Below are 20,512 nucleotides of genomic sequence, written 5' to 3' on the forward strand. Positions count from 1 at the left end.
TTTGCAAGAAATGAGAAGATCACGCTGGTTGAGAACGAGTCCCAAGAATGTCAGTAGAATTTACTCGTCAGGAAACGCGCAGGATGGAATTAAGAGCCCCTTTATTCTCGAGAATTGTACATAAAATGTACTTTGAATTTTTAAAAAAAGTTTTGAATCCTTTCAAGTGTCAGGGTATTATATGTGGGGGATAGTCAATTCATCGCTCTAATTTGCTCTGCTTTCTGAACTAGGTAACTTTTCCTCATGGAACCAGTGACGCTCACATTTTCTGATTCAGAACCTACTTTTGGTTTTCAGAACAAAACCAAGGTTAGAGAGGGCCACAAGACTAATAAAAGCGGCCGAGCGTCCATCCTGCCTTCCACGTATTTTAACGCCTGTCTGAACCCTGCTACGCTACTATCCTCTCCTCCCAATTCTGTAAACTGAGGGCAAAGTAATTCAGCTACTATATTTTGTGACTTCAGTTACGCCGATTGCGCATGCGTATGTAAATCGAGTCCACTCAGCGGTACGGAGGTTTCCGACCAGGGCGGAATCCTTGTGCTCCCGCGGCAGGTTGTTGATACGTTGCCCAGCAACCGATTCCCTAGAAGTGAGTTGGTGTTAGAAACAGGCATATATTTCCCCCCTTCCCCTCCTCCTCTTCCTCGAAGCCACACAGGAGCCTTCCCAGGGGCTGAACCAAGGGGTGAAGGGAGCAAATGCAAAGGGACCAAAATTAGGATTGATTTAGTATTTCTTTGGCAAAGGGGGAAAAAAAACAAACATCTGTTCTCGCACCCAAGTCGTTTCCTGTTAAAATTCCGACCTCAATTCCCACGTGCAGCAATAGCAGCAGCAGCCGCCGGCGGAGAAGATGGTGGCAGAGAAAGAGGGGGTAAGCCCCCCCAAACTGAGACCCCAGCAGCTGCAGGAGCCGCTGCGACACGCCAGAAGAACCAAGAAGCAGGTCAGCGATGGATTCACCATCAAAGCAATGATGAAAAACACCGTGGTATGTGCTGGGCCGTTACAATATAAGGGTTTCTGAGCCGTTGGGTTTGTCATTTAAACCGCCGGCCGTTTGCAATGGGTGGGGAAAGGCCGGGATGACAGCTTGGGGCAGGGAGGAAAGGATTTGCCTGCCAGGTCCCCGAAATGCTCCCTAAGCGAACTTCACCCATCACCATGTCACCAAAATCGCACTTGAAGCAATATCCGCTCTGTTTCCCTATATACCTTAACAATCCATCATGCTGTTTCCCAAGGTTTATCAGGTTGGCTTGAGATCCAGTAGATCCCCCATACAGTACACCTGGAGCCGCCCAGATTATAAGAAGTTCTTGACTAAAAGATATTGTTCCTCTCTGGCTTTTAATTTGAAGTGCTTATTCTGTGTTTAGTTAGCTTAATGACCTGCTTATTTTTAACCCAGTTCTTTTGCAAATTTTTGCACTTCTAATTATTATGACTTTTGCCTTGAACTACTTTTACCTTTTCTTTCATCTGTTCCACAGACTCAAATCTCCTGATGTTCTACTTTTCATAAAATATTCAAAATACTCTCAAGGTTACCATAAAGTAAGCATTAAATAAAACTCTACAGCTTGACCTGTATCCCCACTACTTCCCATAGGAACTCATATACGGAAATATAAACTGCACTTTTGGAAAAGGGGCAAAACCATTCCATTTTTATTTAATTTCTTACTCTAGGAGTTTTCTTTTGTGTGTGAGAGAGATGATTAAAGCATTATCATATATTAAATATGTGGAAGTGCTGTGTGATTCTGTGCTTAATTATTCCAAAATAAGTCAGTGATAAATGAGCCCTACACTAAACAGATACTGTGGATTTTATTCAGGAGTCAACAAGTCCTCATAGCATGTAATGAAGTTTATTTTGAAGAACTGTGTATAACACTTTATCTGGGATTAAAAACCATTCATCAGTAGAAGATGAAATATCTAGAACTTGTATAAGATTGCAGTGTTACTGATATTTCCTGTCCAGAGAAAGCAATGTCTATCTGCATATTGCCCAAATAAATTGATGCCCCAAATTGTAAGTTAGTATATTACCATCTCTACTTTTCTCTTGTTTTCCACAGTTTATCAGCACTATTTTATACATCTCTGCTCAGAAGTCTTATTATTTCTATGAGACTTTTTTCAAGGAGCATAGAATAAAATGTCTGTGTTCACACAGAACACTTTCTTCAGCTCAGATTTGTGTTGTTGTTTTGCTTTTGAACAACCTGTTCACCATAAACTAGCCACATAAGTTGAGATTGCATAAGCAAAATGCAATTGGCTAATATAGCATTGAAGTTGGCCAAACACAGTTGAGATGTAGTTTGTAAACATTCTGCGGTCTCCATATTCACCCACACTCGTTTTTACTCAGTATGAGCTATTCTTCTTTTACAGGGTTTTTTTTAATAGTGATCTACATGTACAAGTATTGCCAAGCAATGGGAAATCCAAGACTATCTTAGATCTTATGAGCAGATTTTAGCATAGCACTGATTTTCATGCAAACTCTTTGGGTATTTTTAGCACCATAGCTTACCTTAGTATGGCCTATAGGTTAGTGGCTTTGAGAATGTTAAGGAACTGACTCAAGGCTGCTAGTGTACAATCCATGAACCAACTATAAACTTTTATTCATCTGTTGAAGAAGCTTATGAATGAAGATTATTGGGAAGTATGAGATCTGAAGATACACACAGTAATTTCAGGTGACCAAACATGATATAAAACTAAAAAGATGCCCTTGTATTGAGACTGACTCTTGGACACAACCATGTAAATTTCCTGGCAACAAAAACTTCTCATTGCACTCTTCAGAGTTGTTTCTTTTTTACTTCTTAGTCTAACATTCAGTCCTGGTATGACTTTAGATGACTTTGTGCACCTAAAACTGAATGAGAAAGCTGGGTTCACCTCTATAATTATTATAGTTTTCAGAAGCTCAGTTGCCAGAAAAGAACCATGAAAGTGGGACAATGTTTAATGATAGCAGTTTTGATACTGTAGTTTTATTTGTCCATAAACATGTATGGATAAAACACAGAGGGGAAAATGTACTTTATCTGACAAAGGTGATAAGTTGTTCAACTACAGCTAGCCGTAGTTTTCATTGCTGAAAAGCACTCTCTAGTGTTTTGAGTTACTGTAGTTAGAAGTAACACATGGAACTACTGGGAAATCAACCAGTCTAGTTAGAAAAAAAAGATAGATTGGGTAATATAATATTACCCTATAAAAGTTGTTACATTGCAGGTCTGAGGCTGTAGAATTCATTGCAAGTTATTATATTATTTCTACCTTCTGATTATTATTCCCAATTTGGAAAGAACTAGCTCTGATAAAGAAACGTTCAGAGAATGCCAAGTTTTATTTTTCCAGATACTTTTAGTCAGCTTTTGAATTATGTTTCGAAAAGTTGCTATAGATATATCTGAGCAATGAAACCAGGAAGGAAACAATTACTTCTCTTTCCAGTTTCTAAGACTGTAAATAAAACCTATACCGATAGGGTTGCCTGGTCATTATCCAGGAAGAGTGACTAAAACTTTAAGCACATGTTTAAAGACTTAATTCAACGTATTTTTCTATCATGCTTTCCAATGTTTCTATTTTGCTATAGAGCAGAAATCATTTTTATTTTATAGCACCTTGGTATTGCATGTAACCAAGAGTACAGTAAATCATTTTACAGGATTGGAATTTAGTACCAAAAAGTTGGGTAGAACTTGCCCAAAGTCATATGTTTGATGATACATTCTAAACAGCAAATATTTGGCCTATACCAGTAGCTAATATCTTTTATTATTTAAAAATAATAGCAAATTGATTGATTGATTGATTCAGTTTATATTCTGGCTTTCCAGTTGATGCTAAATAGGTATGTTTTTCATGCTGTATGGGATTTTATAAGGATTTCACAAATACATTATTTATTTATATCCACACAGGAAAAGCAACCCAAGCATATTCTTTTATGTTTGTTCAAGTCATTGAAATTTTATGGCGTATTATAATTGTTCATAAACTGGCACCTTAAATTACAAAAACTAATGAGAGAGTTCCTCTGTCTTGAAGTTTATAACATTTTTTTGGCTTTTTCATAAGTAATAATAAAACCTTACTAACAAATTAAACTATAATTTAACAACAGCTATAAGAGATTATGTATTAATCATAATGTCCATGGAGCCTCGTGGCAGAAGTCAAGCGCTTCCAATTTTCTCAGCTATTACCTCACAATAAATGTTGTCCTTAGGCTATGTTTCTGGTATTAAATTCTTGTACAGAGAAACAGGTTACTTCTTTGGAGGTGGGCAAATTTATACCATGCAGGGCTTTTATTTTCTCTTTTGGTGATTTTTCACAGTTGCTTCAAAATGCTCTATTTCCTGCCTTTCTCAGACACAGGCTCTTTTTTTCCCCCAAGTCAATTCAGTGTGTGCTGATTCCAGAAATGTCACTAATATCTGCCTAATATTCTGGATATCACAATGAGGCCAGGGAAACTTAGGGTCATTTATTAGTCGTCTGCTGCTCCTTTGACAACCTCTGGGGTAGACAGAAGGTAACAGAGGGAAAACAGGTATGCCAAAGGAAAAGCCTGTTCACTTTTAATTTTGACCTGTCCACTAATTTCTTTGAGTATAATGCAGCTCCCAACCATCTTTCCCAAGAGAATGTAACTCTGACCAAAAAATGAGATACAAATCTGTGCTTCCCTAACATCACTTCTAAGGATAATGCATTGTCCTTACATTACCATTTATAAGGATAGTTAATTCAAAGGAACTTTGTTCTAGAATAAGTTTCAATAGCCTCTATTTTTCTTTACCATTTCTGTGGATTTCAATATCAATTTATTTTCAGTGTGGACTTCTGCTTTCTTAAAGGACAGAGCAGTCAGCATCTTCCTTACATGGCTTAAAAACAGCACCTCTGAGAGGGACCTTGGAGTCCTGGTGGACGATCACTTGACTATGAGCCAGTGTGTAGCAGCAACCAAAAAAGTTAGTACAATCCTGGGTTGTATAAACAGAGGCATAGAATCAAGATCACACAAAGTATTATTACCGCTTTATAAGACCACACCTGGAATACTGCAGCCTATTTTGGTCACCATATCACAAAAAAGATGTTGAGAGTTTGGGGGGAAAATTCAGAGAAGAGCAACTAAGATGATCAAAGGCCTGGAGATTAAAACATATGAAGAACAGCTACAGGACTTGGGTTTGGCTAGTCTAAAGAAAAGAAGAAATAGGGGAGACATGATAGCAGTATTCCAGTATCTGAGGGGCTGCCACAAAGAAGAGGGAATCATGTTATTCACCAAAGCACCAGAGGGAAGGACGAGAAACAATGGTTGGAAACTGATCAAAGAGAGTAGCAACCTGGAATTAAGGAGAAACTTCCTGACAGCGAGGACAATCAACCAGTGGAACAGCTTCAGAAATCGTGGGCACTCCATCACTGGAGATTTTTAAGAAGAGACTAGACATTCACCTGTCTGTGACAGTATAGGTTCTCCTATTTAAGCAGGGGGGTGGACTAGAAGACCTCCAAGGTCCCTTCCAGCTCTATTCTATTCATTCATTCCTTATTATTGGAAAGATATCTGGTAACACAATGGTTAGAATGCAGTACTGCAGGCTACTTCTGCTGACTGCCATCTGACTGCAGTTTGGCAGTTCGAGTTTCACTGGCTCAAGGTTGACCCAGCCTTCCGATGTCAGTAAAATGAGGACCACTTAAAGAGGGCTGTAAAGCAATGTGAAGTGGTATATAAGTCTAAGTGCTATTGCTGTTGCTATTTTCTCATGCTTTATTCAGTCTGTTGTTGGGCAGGTACAAAAAAAATCAATGGGAAGCATACAATTGGAGAATAATATTGCCTTATAATTTGCATAAATATTGCTTTACAGTTGGGTAATGCAAATAATTTACATTATATACTGATTATCTTATTTTGTGGTTCTAATGAGAGTGTATTCTTTAAGAATTATAATAATGCCAGTTTGACACACATTTGAAAAATATGTGTATGAAAAAGAAACTCAATCTTATTTTTATAGTAGCAACATCACCTTAAATTTTGATATTTGTAAATAGATTTGATTGATCATGTGCCATCAAGTCATTGCCAACTCTTAGCGAACATATAAGTAGAGATTCTCCAGTATGATTTTCCCATACTTTAGTCTTTCAAGAAATGGGCCTGACCACAACAAAGAAGAATTACTTCCTATGATATGGACTCCATATTGTTAGCGTACTCCAAGACAGCATTTGCCTTTTTACCAATTACATCAGGTTGCTGGCTTTTATTCAACCTAAGATCACAAGAACATGTACATTATGAGCCGTGGTACAGTGGTTAGAATGCAGTACGGCAGGCTACTTCTGCTGACTGCCAGCTGATTGCAGTTTAGCAGTTTGATTCTCACCTGCTCAAGGTTGACTCAGCCTTCCCTCCTTCCGAGGTCGGTAAAATGAGGACCCAGACTGTTGGGGACAATATGCTGACTCTGTAAACCACTTAGAGAGGACTGTAAAGTGCTGTGAAGTGGTACATAAGTCTGTTTTATTTTATTTATTGATTGATTTATTTTAATCCCATTTATATCCCGCCCTTCTCCGAAGACTCAGGGCGGCTTACAATCTAAAGCACAAATCAATGTGCTTAGCAATAGCCTTCATTCTATGTATATGCCTGCTTGTTAGGGCTTTCACACACACTCCCAAGCGGCATTATTACAAAGTCAGCTTAATTGCCCCCAACAATCTGGGTCCTCATTTTACCTTCCTCGGAAGGATGGAAGGCTGAGTCAACCTTGAGCCTGGTGGGATGCGAACCTGCACTAATTGCAGGCAGCTGGTGTTACTTAAGGAGGCATTAGCCCACTGCTCCACCAAGGCTTATTGTTATTGCTATTGCTATTAATTTTACATTAATTACTGCCATTCCACATTCGAACCCCTCCCCCCATACTTCGATCTTAAATTTTTTTTTCTCCCTGTATGAAAAGCTTTATAGTTTCACCTGTTATATTCCATCCGATTTATTTCAGTCTACTGCTTAAGCTTTGCAGATGTTTCATTAGGTAAAATCATCAGTGCTGGTGTTTTCCTTGCGGAGGTTTCATTACCCAAACTAGGTAGCTGCTAACACTAATGACGTTACCTAGTTTGGTTAATGAAACATCTGCAAAAAAACAAGCAAGCTCAGAGAGGACCAAGGATGCCTCATAAATGATTTTATCCATGTGTATGACAATGCTTCTATAGACAAAAAAAATTCTATATGATTTATAGGTAGTCCTTGACATGCAAGAATAATGAAGCCGAGAATTTAAGTCATGGCATTCTTATGACTGGGCCTGATTTTATGACTTTTTTTCCAAAGTCATTAAGTCAAAACCACAGTAATTAATTGAATGTGGCAGTTGTTAAGTGAATTAATGTATTCCCTTGCTGGGAAAAGGCCGGAAACTAGCAAAACCATGACAAAGGAAAATTGCAACTGACTGTAAACTGAGCCTGTTACCAAATGCCCAAAGTGTGTTCATGTGAATGCAGGACTGAATGCAGGTTGTGTGTGTGTGCAACCATTGGAATTGTAGAATTGGATCATACACAGCTTTTTTGGAGAGGAAGATGGTCTGTTGTCACATTCCCTAAGTAAACTGATTGTTTATTTTATTTATTTATTTTAATTCCATTTATATCCCGCCCTTCTCTGAAGACTCAGGGCGGCTTACAAGCTTAGCAGTACCCTTCATTCTATGTATATGCCTGCTTATTAGGGCTTTCACACACCCCCAAGCGGCATTATTACAAAGTCATCTTAATTTCCCCCAACAATCTGGGTCCTCATTTTACCTACCTGGGAAGGATGGAAGGCTGAGTCAACCTTGAGCCTGGTGGGATGCGAACCTGCACTAATTGCAGGCAGCTGGTGTTACTTAAGCAAGGACTAGCTTAACTCTCCTCTGCATTATAGCTAACTAAACTAAAATAAAATAAAATCCTTTTTTGCCATTGGAAGTCGACACAGGCTAAACATCTTTTAGAAAAAAGCACCACATATTAATTTATGGTATTCATTCACATTTTAACTGCTCTTGGTTAATGAAAATCCATGCAACATCATAGCTTATTTCTCCTTTTAAAATGGTGAAAAGAAGATAAAATGATTATAGCTTGCAACAAATGTTGTTATGACTTCGGGATGTTTCCTTGGGGATCAAGCAATCTTCTGTACTTCGCTTAAGATTGACCTTCTCACCTTGAGCAGTAGATATGAAAGAGAAAGTTGAAAGTCCACCACCAGCTCAACCTGTCGTTGAGGTGATACATCTCTGATATAAAGCCCAATTAACTGTTGAAGAAGCACATCCATTATCTTTCTGATTTTAAAACAGAGCACAAATCTGCAAAATGACTAAAAGAAAGTACTTAAGAATTATGAAAGTCAAGGATGTTCATATCCAAAAGTCACACTTTTTTTGCACTTTACTGATTAATATTACACTTACTTATACTGCTGCTTCTCTGTGTTTTCTTCCTCTTTAAGTAAGTTAAATAGAGCATGGTTTGTTTTTTGTTAATGTTCCTTCCATATATACTTAGTTGATGGGCTAAAAAAGGGCTAACATTCCAAAATGCTTTAATACTGGCAACTTCAGCATTACCATCAGCTTGATATGTGTTATGTAAGTACAGGTAACTAACATTTTTGTAGGACTGTCACTTAAGGATTTAATTTAAGTGAATAGTAGTGTGAATAGAAAGTGGGAAATAGTCACTGAAAATATTACAGCAGTTCCAAAAGATGTTATTTTAGGGAAACCTCCCGATTTGGCAAGAGAGGGAAATTTCAGAATAGCAGCAATACAATATCCAAATGCTGCATAACAGAGAAGCCAGAAATGCACTATTGTAAAAGAAAGCCAATTTATAAATTTTAAAAAAGGCAAACAGACCCCAACAACCAAACCAAATAATCTCCCTGCTGCTACTGTTATAACACAACAGTTGTGTTTTCTTCACCTTCAAATGAGCCTATCCACCCTGCATGCCTGGTATCAAACGGCAACTCAAACAACAGGACTAAACTCCATTAAAGCAACATTTTGATTAGTATAAAAAGAACAGCAGTTCTGGTATATAACTCAATGGACATGTTCAAAATATAATCCCAAATAAATGTTTAGGTAATGTAATTTCATACTAGAAGTCACACAAAAAACAACAACAACCCCACACTGATCATTACACTGACATGATTCTACTAAAATTGGTGGAATTATTTCAGTATAAAGAGTCTCTGATCATCTTTCACAGCTTAGTGGTGCTAGATATAAAATCAGAGATGTATGTCTTCAGAAGTAACAGTTTGTACTGTATTTTTGTAATTCTTAACAAATGTTAGAGAGTTTTCAGAGCAAAATAGCCTCATGTGCAAAAGAATAGGAAATAAAAGAATCATTTATGGTGCCTCAAAAAGCACTTTTTTCTTCTCCCATTTTATCTTCTCCAAGTTTTATTACCAAAGACCCAGCTTTATTACCAAAATAGCATACATTGAATTGCAGCCATTGTCTTTTACAAGGGAGAAAGGATGAAAACAAGAAGACTGTTTTGATATAAAAATTTACTTTTAAAACTTCAGTGTAATAACTTTTGGAAGAGTAATACTTGTGCTATACAACCATTCAGATTTACTATAAACGTGACAATATAACGTTTGATATTGTCTCTCATATAAAAAAACTATCTCTTACCATCAACGCTATACTATTGTTCAAAACAATATATAATGTGGTATAATAAAATTTGATGGCTTTCAACCACTTACATACAGAGATTGACACCATTTGTTTTATGTGTAGCTTAACTCAAATGTTGGCATCGTTTATCATTCCATGGATTTCCAATGAAAATAGTCTGTTAATATGTTTTTAGGCAACTGTGTGCTAGATTTTACAAGTGTACACATTTTTTTCCTTGTGTGGCCCACAATTATTTTGAGTCTTTTCATATTATGAGTGCAGTCTGTTTGGAATTTGGAATAATGATATCAATTCTTCCATCAACAAGCTAAGGAAAATGTTTTTTAAACTGTTAAAGAGTTAATAATCCATTATAAATTCTAGTAATTATATTCCAATATATCATTAGGAATATGAAAACATCATGCTCTTATACTGCAGTATTTCAAAGTACATGGATTATTCTGATGTTCTTCCCAAAGCATGCCAACCCAGATTTTCTGGAGCAGTTTATTGTGTTTGGAAATGAATATTCCAGAACAATAAGTGCTTTCCTGTGAGAAATAATGCACAGCACTTTTGGCTTGGTATGTGATGAGAAACCTATTGTAATTTATAACAGTTATTACAGTGAAGCTGTAATGCAATATGGGTTAACTGCATATATAATTTGGGCAGAGATTTCTATTTTTGAACAAATTAAACATGAATTTCTTTCAAAATCCTTGGAACCTATATGAATTCTTTAAAACCTCCCAGCTTACTTCACAACTATTGGACTTCTTGGTTATATTTTGTGAATCAGGGTAAGAGTTATCACCTATCTAATGAAAAATAGTGTCCCTGACAGTAAATTAAGAACTATGCTGCATTGAATAAGAGCTCCCAGGCTAGGGATTAAGTAAAAAATGGTCTGTCTATAAATTGCAATGATCATAGCCTGTACACAAACAGACACACAAGCTGTCTGTTAAATAGAATAAATAACAGGGAATGGATTTCTCAGAAAGCAATTTTATTAAGTCAGTGTTTGCCCTATCAAATTGAACGTGCTGACTTGGAAAAAGTAGTATTGGCTTCTAAGCCCAGATCCCCACAAAAGAACCTTTTTAACGTTTGAATAGGCAACAATACCTCTAATGCTTTTTAATATGAGAAGTTTCCTAGAAGTTCTTCACATATTCTCAGAACAAGTATTCTATGATAAAAATCCTGGACTGCTACTAGTGTCAAACAGCTTGATAGAGACCAATTGTAATCATAGATTACAACATGATCTGGGGACATTGGGAGAAGAGATGCTGCCTAGGAAATGATCAGATGAGATGAGGGCTGGTGCTCCAAAGGATTCTGTTTTCTATATTATAAAAATATGACCTCATTCTCTTGTAGAAAAATAATGAGCTGATTAGATTAGAGCTGTTTGCTTGAAGCCAGGTACAGTTTGTGACAAGTATAGCAAAGTCCCTATCATTGCCTCAGGTATACCTGAAGCTTTAAGCACTGATATTATCCCATGTGACTCCTAGCTATACTGATTTTTTTCCCTGAAAGACCACTTAATCATCCATATTATCTCCTTCTACAATGATGTTTATGGCCAGCTGATATCTAGGCTAAACATTAGGTGAGTGCAGCACATTTTAGATTAGACTAATCCAGTATTGCCACTGTTCTAGCAGGCAGTTTCAGTTATAAAATAGATTCAAATTATAATGTCTTTTTAAATTATTTCAGTAGCCTCCTAACAACATCAGCCACACTAATATAGATGCAAAGGAATGCATAGCTGGATATCCATTTCAGCAAACTCAAATATTTCTTCCCTGCCCAGTCTTCTTTTCTTGCATCCCTCTTTCACATACATTTATATCTGAAGAAACCTCTGCCTGTTTGGTAGAATTTGTACATTTATATTTTGGGAGAATAAGCAATTTGAGGGTGAGCTAGAGAAGAAAGTGATGTTAGAAAGAGAAAAATTGTAATGTCACTGTAAGAAAGAAAATTTTGCAGTTTCTCATGAAAAACAGCAGTGGTTCAGAAGGTATAGCTAAACTCATGACCAGAATAGCAAAGATGATCTTAATAGAGGATGCTCAGAAGCCAAATGCAATGGAAAATATTTATCTCTGGGAGAAAAGTGGTCAGAACCTGGTATTTTGAGGTCACAGATGTCCAGGTTGAAATACAGGGGAGGCGAGAAAATGCTGGGACTTGCTAGATAAGGTCTCTTAGATAATGTAAAAAAAGCATTAGTGAGGAAAACAGAAATAGAATTAATTCCATCACTTCTCTTTATAAAAATCTGGATGAAAGTTAATGCTGTTAGACTTTAATATAGATTATTGTTGAAAAGGAAATCAGCTTGGCTTCTTCATATCAGCCCACTGGTTAAATTAAATAAAATTGATTGCCATGCAAGCATGTCACAGGCTTATAGTTGGTACCTACATTATCGCTTAATTACTCCCTGTTTAATGACCATTCAAAGTACACAACAATGCTAGAAAAAGTAACTTTGTCCTCATATGTACAAATGTTGCAGCATCCTACAATCACAAAATTGAGATATTGGTACTTCACACCCAACTTCCAATAAGCAGAGACAGTGGAGAAGCTGGCAGTAAAATCACATGATGTCTTATTTAACAACTACGGGTGATTCGCTTAACAACCATGGCAGAAATATGACTGTAAATTTGTTGTGGTCTCAGGATGTCTTACTTAATGAACGCAGATGGTTTGCTTAACAACAGTGAAGTGAGATACATGATGTCTCACTTAACGACTGTGTCACCTAGTCACAGAGTTGCTTTGTGGTAATTAAATGAGGACTATCTATATTTCATTTCATTTCACTTCATTTTTATTTGTTTCTTTTGTGTTTTATATTAAAGGTTATTCTTTTGTAGATTTATCGTTTAATACAGATAGCAAAGTATAGTGATATGGAAGAAAATGTATGTAATCTTCTCCCCTCTTTTTGTTTAAGTTGTTGTTGTTGTTAGTTGCGAAGTTGTGTCCGACCCATCGCGACCCCATGGACAATGTTCCTCCAGGCCTTCCTGTCCTCTACCATCTTCTGGAGTCCGTTTAGGCTCACGCCTACTGCTTCTTTGGCCCAGTCGCTTCATTCTTTCTGGCGCTACTAGTACTAGCCCTCTGCTCTTCCCCAGTAGCATATTGGACACTTTCCGACCTGAGGGGCTCATCTTCCAGCGTCATATCGTTTTGCCTTTTGGTACTGTCCATGGAGTTTTCATGGCAAAGATACTGGAGTGGGTTGCCATTTCCTTCTCCAGTGGATCACGTTTTGTCAGAAATCTCTGCTATGACCTGTCCATCTTGGGTAGCCCTGCACAGCATAGCACATAGCTTCATTGAATTACGCAAGCCCCTTCGCCATGACAAGGCAGTAATCCATGAAGGGGTTTGTTTAAGTAGGATAACAATAAGAAAATAATGATATTTGATTAATCTTTTACTGGTGCTTCATCTGTATTTTACTTCTTATACTGACAGATAGGAAAAAAAACCTAACAATTTTATCAGCCCTAGTGAAGTACTTCATATTTCTATTTTATTACCTGTTCCAGAGCTACAAAATACTGGGCAATGTTTTCCTATGTCAACATATATATTTTTTCAGCAATCCCCTTTGTTTGAGTGATCAAATCATGTGATGCATTTTATAAGATTCTGAGGTACTAATTTCTGGTGGTGATTATGTTATGATGTATAAAAGCCATATAAATCTATTTCTTTTCTTGAATCATGATTTCATTCTGTGTTGCTACAAATTACTGGATGCTGTATCTTTTTTATTTAAAGCCTCTGAGTAGTTTGATGTCTATCCTGTTATTAATAGGAATCTGGTATTTATGCATTTTCTTAAATGTGCATATACCTTTTAGTGTTGGTGTTACAGGCAGCACTTACCAAATATTATTCATCGTAAAAATACCTCAGCAGGGTCTGACCTGGTAAGCACTGGAATGAGAAAATCCCAGGACTGTAAACTGGGTTTGAAAATCATAAAACTTTTCATAAGGCAAGATTCTGTATTTCTTTCAAGAAAACCTAAAAGATAAGACAGGAATTGGATTCCATTTGGTGAGACTTTACTTTTTATATATCTTTTGCAGTAGATCTTAGGATGGAGTATTGTCAGTAAAACAGGAAAAAAATCCTGCAAAAAAATAATCCAATATGACCATCTTAATTATAAAATTAGCAATATTAAACAAGTTAAAATAGGACAGCATCACATCTCTGCTTTAGAGAGGAGATTCATCATATCAAAGTAAGACTAATATCCCTTGATTGATCACCTCATATGGATGAATGAGGTTTTTGACATACATAGAAGGCTCATTTATCAGTTAGAGCAAAACAGTGTGGTCCTATCACTCCATTATTTGGAGTCAAGGGCTTTGAAGGGGCCTTTGAAGAAAGCATTCTTAAAAGATAGCACCTATTTGAAACTCTGCACATCCCTATTAAGCAGAACAGTTTATGTTGATCAAATCTTATATAAGATTATGAACTTAATCAAATAATATGTTGCTATTTAATTACACAAAAATGATTAACCAAAATGAAAGGAATATTTGTTATTTTTTTAAATCAATGGTATGATGGCTTGTTTGACTGTTACACAACTCTGCCTAGAGACCCACAATATAATTGCTTTCTCAGAATCTTAAGTACCAGCAAATAACAGGCAGAACCCAAAAGCAAATTAACAACATGAATAATACAAAACAAAATGAACAGAGTGTAACTGTGACAATATAAGTTAACTTGGATTTTTATTGTGGTTATAGCAATATTCTTTCTATGATCTTTATATAAAATTCATTAGCATAGCTTCAATGGTCACAACTAGTCTCAATACTTTCATTTATGTATAGGATAGCAAAGGATTGCAAACAATTCAACATTTGTCATAAATGTTTACTAGTGTTTAACAAGATTAATCTTCTATAACTTGTTTGTCCGAATTGATAATTTCTTAGTTTAGACTATGAATTTTGTGGCAACCTTTCACAAACAAATTGGTTCATGACAGGTTTATAAAAAAAACAGTTTATTTTTACATAAGCCGTACACTGATTTTATCAGTAACAAAGAAAGTTTTTACCTTTCTGAAATTGCATCCTGATTCAAATAGGATCTTTTCTGCTATATCACTAAGTTCTCTTCCCACAACCTAATCCATCTCAATTTTGTTTCTTACTTTAAAAAGAACCATTTTTCTAGTTAGTCCTAATAAAGCTATTAGGGTGCTATCTTTATTTTAATGATCCATTATGGCCTCAGAATAACAAACATTTTTTAAACAGATCAATTTACTTTGAAGCTTTTGTTTTCTATTATTTGCTAACAGAATCATGAATTAATAATACTAAGAGCGATATGATTGAACCTTAGGAAATATTATTTTCAATTGCATTAGGAATTTCATTCAAGTTGAGTTATGAAGATTTTTAAGACTATGCACTTATGGAATATAATTTATTATGAAGAATATGTAGTTTATGAATTTCACTCAAAACATGGAAAGAGAATGAAGTTGTGGATTGTTTTATTCATTTTATCACTTCAGAATATACTCTAGCAAAAATTATACACATGATGAAACAGGTCAGAGACTTAAGTACATGAGTTCCAGACCTCAAACTGTTGGAAAGTCTTCATTAGATGAAAGCCTTCCACCGAGGGGAAAAATGTCATGGCAAAATTAGAATGTAAGAGCCATCTTTTACTCATGATAGCAGTCTCATCTTTCCAGTCATTAGTATTTAGACCCAGAAGTAAAAGTTTCAAGAGGAGGAAAGAATCTAGAAGAGCATTTCAAAAGCCATCAAAGCCAATGAAAGTAGTACAAAGGAAAGAGAGATAAAGTATAAATCTAGCAAAAGAAGACTCTGCAAATCAGCAGCAACAAAATTAATACTCATGTGTTTTGTTGTCTTAGCAGTAGGGAAAATCACTGTAACTGGATAACAATACAGGTGGCATAAATCACATTTTCTGGCATCCTGTACATTTTAACTGAGGTCAGCAGCTGATGTTATAATCAAATCATGCCCTTGAGATCTGTTAATATAACACAACAAAAATTATCCTGCTTTTATGAACGGCTATTGGGTGGACCCTCAAATAATCTATTCCCAAGTTCTTCCAAAGCAATAGATTTGTTGGAGCCACTGTAAAAATGCTCAAAATGCAAGTGAAGGGAAATTCAGTTCCTCATAAAGCTCTAATGCAGCCTTTTCTTTTTCCCCCCTCTATTCAGTATTAACCCAGTTGAATAACCCACAGTGAGTTGTCTTCATAAAGCTTTGGGAGTGGTTCCTGGTTAAGTCTGTTGTGTATGTAAATAGTTGCAAACTAGGGAATTTGCAGACTGCACCGTAGCTAGGTTTGAGCGGGAGATTCAGGTGCAATCATTGGCTGAGAACAGCAAGAAGCGGGAGAATAAACGCCTCTAATTGGTTACAGTTCAAACAGTTCCACTATAAAAGGTTGCAACACTTAACACTTGACAGTTGACAGTTGTGTATTCAATAAACTCGTTCATTGCAAAAACCACTCTGAGTCCTCGTCTATCAGAACCAAACAATTGGCGACGAAGGTGGGATAGACAGAAGACCAGAGAATCGGAGAATTGTTGCGCATAGGCGGCAAATTCGAAAACGAGTCACAGTCAACCAGCGGCCGCGGTGAAACAGAAAAATTCTCCGAATGGCGCAAATAGGGTCCTTGAAGGAATTCGACCCAAACTTCCCCGAGGATTGGGAAGAGTACATCGGTCAAGTGGAAGGGTTCCTGCTAGTGAACGGAATCACCGATGACAGGAAAAAGGCGGCAGCATTATTGACGATTTGCGGCACACCGGTCTACAGAATCGCCGTCGGACTGTGTCAACCGCAACCAGTCTCTAGCGTGCCTTATGCCGACCTTTTAGCCAAACTAAAGGTCCACTTTACACCTAGGAGATCTGAGCTCTTTTGGCGCCGCATCTTTGAGAAAAGGAACCAGAGACCGGGTGAATCCATCCAAAAATTTGTCACTGCCGTCAGGGAAGCCGCAGTACGATGTAAATACGATAACTTAGAAATAAGAATTCGGGACCGAGTCGTACTGGGCTTGCGTGATGAGCAGCTACAAAACAGAATAATCGCCAAACCCACCGGCGATCTGCAGGAGGTGATAGACGAACTCTTAACGTACGAGTCTACCGGGTATCGCGACCCCCCCCCGCAGTAGCATGGCAGCGGCGTCCGAGATCAACCAAGAGGGCTATGTGGACTGCGGGGAGGTGGACCAGCAGTGGGAAGACGACATCGCCGAGGTCTCAAGACGATTCGGGAAATTGGCGCCTAGACCGCCCAGAAGTGAGGGGCCCGATCCTAACCGCCGACAACAACCCGCAACTCCGCAAAGACATGCGACCGGGGCACAACGACCATGGAGGGACACCGCAACCAGACCGAGAGACAATGACAGCCAAAACCGGTGCGGCAGCTGCGGAGGCAACCATCCCCGTGCATCTTGCCGATTCCGAAATGCAAGTGCAGGGCGTGTGGGAAGACTGGCCACATCCAGGCCATCTGTAGGAGCCGCGCTCGTGACAACCGCCTGCACGAAGTCGATGTGTGGCCCGAAGGTAAGGTAACCCCTTACTTTAGTGGCAAAGAGACCCCTAGACCCCGGGTTAAAATTCCAAATCTAGGGGAGGTGGCGCGCGTCAATCGCAGGTGGAAAGGGAAAAACAGCAATTTTCCAGAAGGAAAATTAAAAATCATAGTCCATCTGCAAGGGGTTCCTTGCAGAATGGAAATAGATTCAGGGGCTTCAGTGTCAATAATCTCCAGTGAAACCCTTGAGAGGATTGAACAATTAAGTGGAAGAAAAATTCCACTTAGTTCAACAAAAATTCAGTTAACAGACTTTCAAAAAAGCCCAATAAAAATAAAAGGGAAGGTTAGCCTTAGAGTAAAATTTAAGGGATTTAAGGGGGTCTTAGATTTAATAGTTACTGAAGGGCATAGGACTAGTCTAATTGGCCTTAACTGGTTCCCGGCCCTGGGCATTTGGGTTGGGGGAATAAATTCAGTAATTAAAAATAAGACCCTCGAATCAGTCTGCAATGAATTTGCAGACGTATTCGATGGGTCTCTCGGTAAATACAAAGGGCCCCCGATTAAATTTAACCTAGACCCTTCAGTGAAACCTATCAGGCTTAAGGCCCGAAGGGTGCCTTTCGCCCTGAAGGAAAAAATCGAGGCCGAGCTCGACAGGCTAGTAGGCCAAGGAGTCTTAGAACCTGTTGAGGGTGGCCTATGGGAAACGCCGATTGTCACACCCCTCAAACCTAATGGGGATGTGAGAATCTGCGCTGACTATAAGGCCACCCTGAACATTGGAATGAAAAAGCATGCTTACCCGGTCCCGACGGTGAAGCAGGTCCTCGCGACGATCCAGGACGGCGCCATGTTTGCCAAGTTAGACTTGGCGCATGCGTACTTACAATTGACTGTTTCTGAAGAGGCAGCAGAAGCACAGACGATTGTTACCCACAAGGGGGCGTTCCGGGTCCACAGACTGCAATTTGGTATTGCAGCTGCTCCAGGCATCTTCCAAGAAGTGATGGAGAGGACCTTAAAGGGCATACCTGGTGTATGCCCTTACTTTGATGATGTCCTGATAGCTGGAAAAGATGAGGAAATGTTAGTAGAGCGGCTGGAACAGGTACTGGGCAGATTTAGGGGGGCTGGATTGAAATTAAAAAAGGAAAAATGTTCCATTGGGGTTAAGTCCACTGATTTTTTGGGATTCAGGATAGACAAGAATGGAATCCATCCTACCCCTGACAAAATTAAGGCAATTAAATGGGCTCCTGAGCCAAGAAACAAGGCTGAACTACAAGCCTTCCTTGGCTTGGTAAACTTTTACCATACGTTTGTACCTCACAAGGCTGCCATTGCAGAACCCCTCCACAGACTCTTAGATAAGAAGGCCCCTTGGCAGTGGCAGAATAAGCATAAAGTCAGTTTTCAAACGTTAAAAGACATTCTTTCCAGCCAATCAACTGTAACACACTTTATAGAAAATAAACCTATTTACCTAGCGTGTGATGCTTCACCTTATGGTGTGGGGGCTGTGATCAGCCATTTAGACAACCAAGGGATACAAAGACCAATCGCATATTACTCCCGGACACTAACTAAAGCCGAGAGGAACTATGCGCAGATTGACAGGGAAGCATTGGCCATTGTGGCTGGAGTAAAGAAGTTCCATGACTACCTTTACGGTAGGAACTTTACCATACTGACTGACCACAAACCCCTGTTGGGACTGTTTACTACGGATAAACAGACTCCCCAAATCATGTCACCCCGAATGTTGAGGTGGTCCATTTTCCTCTCAGCATATTCATTTTCTCTCCAATACAGACCGGGCAAGGACATGGGACATGCTGACGCCCTGAGCAGGCTGCCCTTGAACATCACTGAGGATGACCCTGCCCCTGTGGGACAAATAATGTCACTACAGGACATCCCTGACTGGCCTTTAACAGCTAAAGATATAGCTGTGGCAACAAACTCTGATCCAACTTTAAAGAGAATAATGGCCTGGGTTCTAAGCGGGTGGCCTAATGCAAATCCGGATACCAAGTACATCCCATATTTCAGAAGGAAAGATGAACTGTCAGTTCATTTGGGATGTTTACTGTGGGGAAATCGTGTGGTTATTCCTGAAATCCACAGGCCAGCCATTCTATTAGAATTACATGAAGGCCACCCAGGAATAGTACGCATGAAGGCGTTGGCTAGGAGTCACTTGTGGTGGCCAGGCCTGGACAACAACATTGAGGAATGCGTTGCCAATTGCCACCTTTGCCAACGCTCTAGGCCAGAACAACAACACATTCGTACGCATAAATGGGAGTTAGCTAGAAATCCTTGGTCCAGGATTCATATTGATTTCGCTGGACCATTCCAGGGGGTAACATTTCTGGTGGTTGTTGACAGCTTTTCTAGATGGCTAGAGGTAGTACCAGTCAGCTCTACGACTTCGGGTAGAACAATACAGGTATTAAGGGGCCTCTTTGCCACTCACGGGTTACCAGACGTAATTGTGTCAGATAACGGGCCACAATTCACCTCTGTTGAATTCCAGGATTTCCTCAAGGCCAACTCGATTAAGCACAAGACATCAGCACCCTTCCACCCTTCCACCAACGGATTGGCTGAACGTAATGTGAGGACCACGAAAGACGCTTTAAAAAGGATCATCCGAGGTGACTGGCCCCAAAGACTGGCCGAATTCTTGCTAACCCAACACACGACCCCATGTACTGCCACGGGCAAAAGTCCAGCTGAAATGAGGTGGGGAAGAAGACTAACCACCAAATTGGACAGATTACACCCTGACAGACTTCCACCAAGCGCTGAACTGGACATGCCTAGTAGAACATTTAAAGTGGGGGATTTAATCTGGGCTAGAAACTATGCACAAGGGGACAAATGGATTCCAGGGGTGGTTACTGAAATTTTAGGTCCCCTGTCTTATACTATTGAGGGGGAAGGGAATAGGATCAGTAAGAGACACGTAGACCAGTTGAGGAAGCGAACTAGTGGGTGCGTACCCGAAGAAGGGAAGCAAAGCACATTTGTGGGGAACAGTACATCCTGGTTCAGTGATAACAACCTGCC

The 20,512-nt window shown here is 38.8% G+C and overlaps 1 protein-coding gene across 1 annotated transcript in view; it reads left to right on the forward strand.

Moving 5' to 3' along the window:
- The first annotated feature begins 443 nt into the window (after positions 1-443).
- PACRG (parkin coregulated) overlaps positions 444-20,512 on the forward strand; it is a 277,211-nt gene continuing 257,142 nt past the window's right edge. The window contains exons 1-2 of the mRNA XM_081314796.1: positions 444-598; positions 756-1,000. Of these exons, the coding sequence (XP_081170922.1) occupies positions 863-1,000 (138 nt within the window). The 5' untranslated portion in view covers positions 444-598; positions 756-862. The remainder of the gene's footprint in view (positions 599-755; positions 1,001-20,512) is intronic.

This window comes from Vipera berus (assembly GCF_964194415.1).
Source record: "Vipera berus genome assembly, chromosome: 1".
Lineage (NCBI taxonomy): Eukaryota > Metazoa > Chordata > Lepidosauria > Squamata > Viperidae > Vipera > Vipera berus.